Here is a 4,179-nt window from a genome sequence, read left to right as displayed (position 1 = left end):
GAGCTTGCGACGGGGCTTGGGGCAGAGCTTGCGACGGGGCTTGGGGCGAGGCTTGGGGCGAGGCTTGGGGAGGTTCTGGGTTGGGTGTGGGGGCGGGGCTTGAAGCAAGTTTGGGAGGCGATGAGCGAGCACTCTGTTTAGACGAGGACTCCTGGCTGTCGTCGGTACGATACCTTTGGGGTTTGAGGCGCATCCTGGGTGGAAGCGCCACGTGGGAGCTCGAGCTGACGGCGGCGCCACCGAGATGCTGTAGGCGGCGAGTGAAGTGCACCTTCTGGTTGTGGTTCTGCAGGGCAGCTGCTCTGGTTACGGCCTTGGTACGGTCCTGGTCCTGGTTCTGGTCTTTGGGTCGGCGAGGTGTCTGCGGCTGTGAACTCCTCGCGAGTTTCTTGAGAACCTGCCGAGCTTCAGAGGAGTCGATGGCCGAACCTTTGGCCAGAATCTTCTTGGGGTTCAGCTTCAGACACATGCGGCTGGATGATGGTGAGGATGAAGATGAAGCCACGCCCCTCAGGACACGGCGAGAGGAAGAGGAAGATGACACACGTATCCCTGATGATGAGCGTCTGTCTGCAGGACGTCCTCCCTTGTCGTCACTTCTCAGCCGTTTGACCTCAGAGGAGATCGGTCCCTCGGCCGGTCGCCGTCGCCGTGACGCCTCCTCGCTCCTCAGATCCGCCGGGCCCCGCCGGGACTCCCTGTGCCCCCCCGACGCCACCACACCTTTGCACTTGTCACAGAGCACCTGGCGGGGGCGGAGCTTGATGGCGTTCATGATGGAGGTTGGCTCCTCACAGCGGTAGCGCCGCTTTGGCCGTTTGATCTTGCGTGGCAGCGGCTGAGGTAAGGCCTGGTTGTAGGTGTCCCTGATGAACAGCGGAGGCGGGTACGCCGCCCCATCCTGGAACAGGGGCGGCGGTTTCGAGGTCCAGGGCAGAGGCTGGGGAGGGGGTGGTGTCACAGAGACCTCTTCCTGTTTGGTGGACGGGTCGACGACGGTAGCCGGCGGTGACTGCACAGATATCGGAGGTCGACTCTGGTTGTCCCGTCTGGGGAACACCGTGATGGGGATACCGTATGGTCCGAACCTGAAACCACGAAGGATGAGAACCTTAGAAACTCAATGACACCGAGATCTTACAACTGTGGAGCCGTCAAAATACAACAAACAAACATCGAAATACAACATCAAAACACAAGAAACAAACATTGAAATAAAACAAACGTCGTCAGTTGAGAGGTAATTCAAATATTCGTGGCTAGAAAGAGGAGTTTCTACTGAGAGTTCATGTGAGCCGCCCTTTGTTTTCCCTCCAGGTCACCGCTAAGGTCACATGACTGAAAACTATGACTGCTGGGAGATATCATCAGGAAACACAAAGAGGAAGAAAGACGAACTTCAAAAAGACCAACAAGATGGTCTGAATCCACAAAAAGGTTCTAGTGAGCGACGACTGTAAAGTTTGTCCATCTCTCTGAGGTCACGTTTCTATTTTAAAACATCTTTTCTACGTTACACTGAGCGTTCACACTCGGCCGTAGTTTTAGAGCCCAGAGGACGGATATGTTTAAAAACGCTCCCGAGAGTTAGGGTTAGTTTGAGGTTACCCTACCACGTGACCCTACCACCTTTCCAAAAGAAAACAAACAAACTTGTTAGGGTTAGTCCAACATGGACAACTGATTACAGGTGTTGACCTTGTTGTCTTTACTAGCAGCTGTTTATACGAAGCAGCTGTTATCAGTGGCAGTATCAACCCAACGGAGCGGACATTTCAAGTAACGCTATGAGGACGACTTTTCTTATCAATGCTTATTTTGTACAACTATTGTGAAGTTCACAAGGAAAAGACCTGGTTTATCAGTAACATGTCCTCAGTTTCAGCTCTAGCATAATACTATATTAATAATATATTATTATATTCATAGCATATTAATATTAATAATATTAAGAACAGCACGTGAGGATCTCAGACAGCATCTGAAATTAATTGTATCTATATACATCCTGCTAAATAAGTTTTATGAATATTTTTGGGTTCTTAATTCTATTCTAATTATTTGTATTAACATTTAATCAGTCGATGATTTTTGTTAACATGTTAATAAAGTTTTATATATATATATATATATATATATATATATATATATATATATATTTTAATAAAGTTTTACCTTTTTGAAACATCCATCAGCACTCCGGAGAAAACCTTCTCCCCCAACCGGAAGGACACCACCAGCGCGTCATCGATGACGTGATCCAGGGAGACCCGGACTTCAGACCCGGGAGTGAGGTCCTGGGCACCGAGACCGGGACCAGGACCAGGTCTAGAGAAGTCCTCCTCAATAGGTTTCTCCTGCTTCACGGTTTCCGTCATCAGGCCCGCTGAGTTTGTACCAGGGTCTGTCTCTGGGTCCAACATGGCGTCTTCCGGTTGGACCAGAGCCCTGTAATCTCGGTCCGTAGTCACATTGGTGCTCGGTTCCAATGGTTCCGCCAGAGACAAACCGGCCTCTGTGACGGGCGGGGGATCCGGGAATGAGTGCAGAAAGACGGCAGAAGGCTGCAGGATGCTCCGGTAAACCTCTGGATCTCCTGGTACTCCGGTACTGAACCGGTCCACCGTGGGGCTACCGGTGTGTTCATCGTTACCTCCGGTCTCAGAGGACTCCATCTCCGGCCTGACATGGCGGTGCTCCTCCACACCATCATCCTCCACCCGGACCAGCTGCACGACCGGACCGGTCTCCCGTAACCCGTCGGTCTCCAGCGGGTCTCCTGTTAGTCCCGGTCCAACCGGACCCGGTTCTACCGAGCCCTCTTCGTCCGTCGCCGCGGTTATTGTTGTTATCAGAACCGCAGCAGCTGCTGGCTCTGCAGCCACGGCCGCCATTTTGTTCCGCTGTGCCTCGCCCCGCCCCCGACAACGATGCCGCCTGCGCAGGCGCACAGCCCGTTGGCTGGAAGTTCTGTCACTCAAATGAAACGAGGCAGAGCGTTGTCTCTGATTGGACGATGAGTCAGAGTACGTGATGCGTCAATGGTGACATTAGGTGGCATCATTCTTTAGCAGAAACAAAAACATGGAGCACTAAAGACCATCAATGTGATCGATCACCAGCTGATCATATCATATTATACATATATATATATATATATAATATATATATTTATATACTATATAATATATGTACGTAATATATATTTATATATTATATACATATAAAGTTTACCTTTGCTACTTGTGTAATTTTACTTGTGCTGGTGAATATTAAGTCATATGAGGAACATTGATTATTATCACGTGTGATTAAGAGATTTAACCTGTTTACTTATACACATAGTACTTTACAGGTATTAGTACTTTTACTGAAGTATAAGATATTTTTCTTTGTTAATTATTGTTAATTATTATTAAAATTAATATTATTAAACTCTGTCAACAAAGAAAGGAGGATGGACTTTGTCTTTAAGTGAACAGCATTCAGTAAGTGACAAACTGCGTTTGTTTGTTTACATCTGCAGTAACGTTACTATTTGAATGGCTCGTGCTCTTGTGTGGTGGAATGTGTGGATCTGCTGCAGGTCTGCTGGATTGATGCGTCATGCTTTGTTGTCATATTAATATATGTGACTGGTTCTTAAGACTTTGTTGTCATTGTTGATTTGACTATGCATTGTCCGTTAATGACGCAGCATCCCGTCATGCACGGATTCATGTATCTGCACCGTAGCTGTTCAACTGTAGTAGGACAGCACAGAAGGCCCGCCACTGAATAATACCAATAACTCATAAAGACACACAGTAATCATCACTGTAGAGGTGTTTCTCTCTGTAGTCTGTTACCTCTTTAACAAACTGTGTTCTGTTTATAAGCACAGGATCCATTTCTAGGGCAGAATGCGTTTGTCTTATTTATGAATTATTTGCATCTGTACGTTTTGAAATTGTGACGTCATTATTAAATAACCCAGAATATGATTATTGTTTCTCTTAAATGATATAACTCATCAAACACTCAGGAATGATGTAAAAAAGTGTGTCGTCTCAGCTCCCTCTCTCTATATATACATATATACATATATATATACATACATACACATATGTATATATACACATATATATATACACACATATATATATACACATGTATATATATATATATATATATACACAT

General features: G+C 46.5%; 1 protein-coding gene across 1 annotated transcript in view; it reads right to left on the bottom strand.

The window, feature by feature from the left end:
• pwwp2a (PWWP domain containing 2A) overlaps window positions 1-3,122 on the bottom strand; it is a 3,893-nt gene extending 771 nt beyond the window's left edge. Inside the window, exons 1-2 of the mRNA XM_031880063.1 lie at window positions 2,176-3,122; window positions 75-1,088 (exon numbers count right to left, since the gene is read on the bottom strand). Of these exons, the coding sequence (XP_031735923.1) occupies window positions 75-1,088; window positions 2,176-2,894 (1,733 nt within the window). The 5' untranslated portion in view covers window positions 2,895-3,122. The remainder of the gene's footprint in view (window positions 1-74; window positions 1,089-2,175) is intronic.
• Between the last annotated feature and the right edge of the window lie 1,057 nt (window positions 3,123-4,179).

This window comes from Anarrhichthys ocellatus, unplaced genomic scaffold (genome assembly GCF_004355925.1).
Source record: "Anarrhichthys ocellatus isolate YVR2014 unplaced genomic scaffold, GSC_Weel_1.0 scaffold544, whole genome shotgun sequence".
In the NCBI taxonomy this organism is placed as follows: domain Eukaryota; kingdom Metazoa; phylum Chordata; class Actinopteri; order Perciformes; family Anarhichadidae; genus Anarrhichthys; species Anarrhichthys ocellatus.
This window is presented reverse-complemented; position numbering and strand designations above follow the sequence as displayed.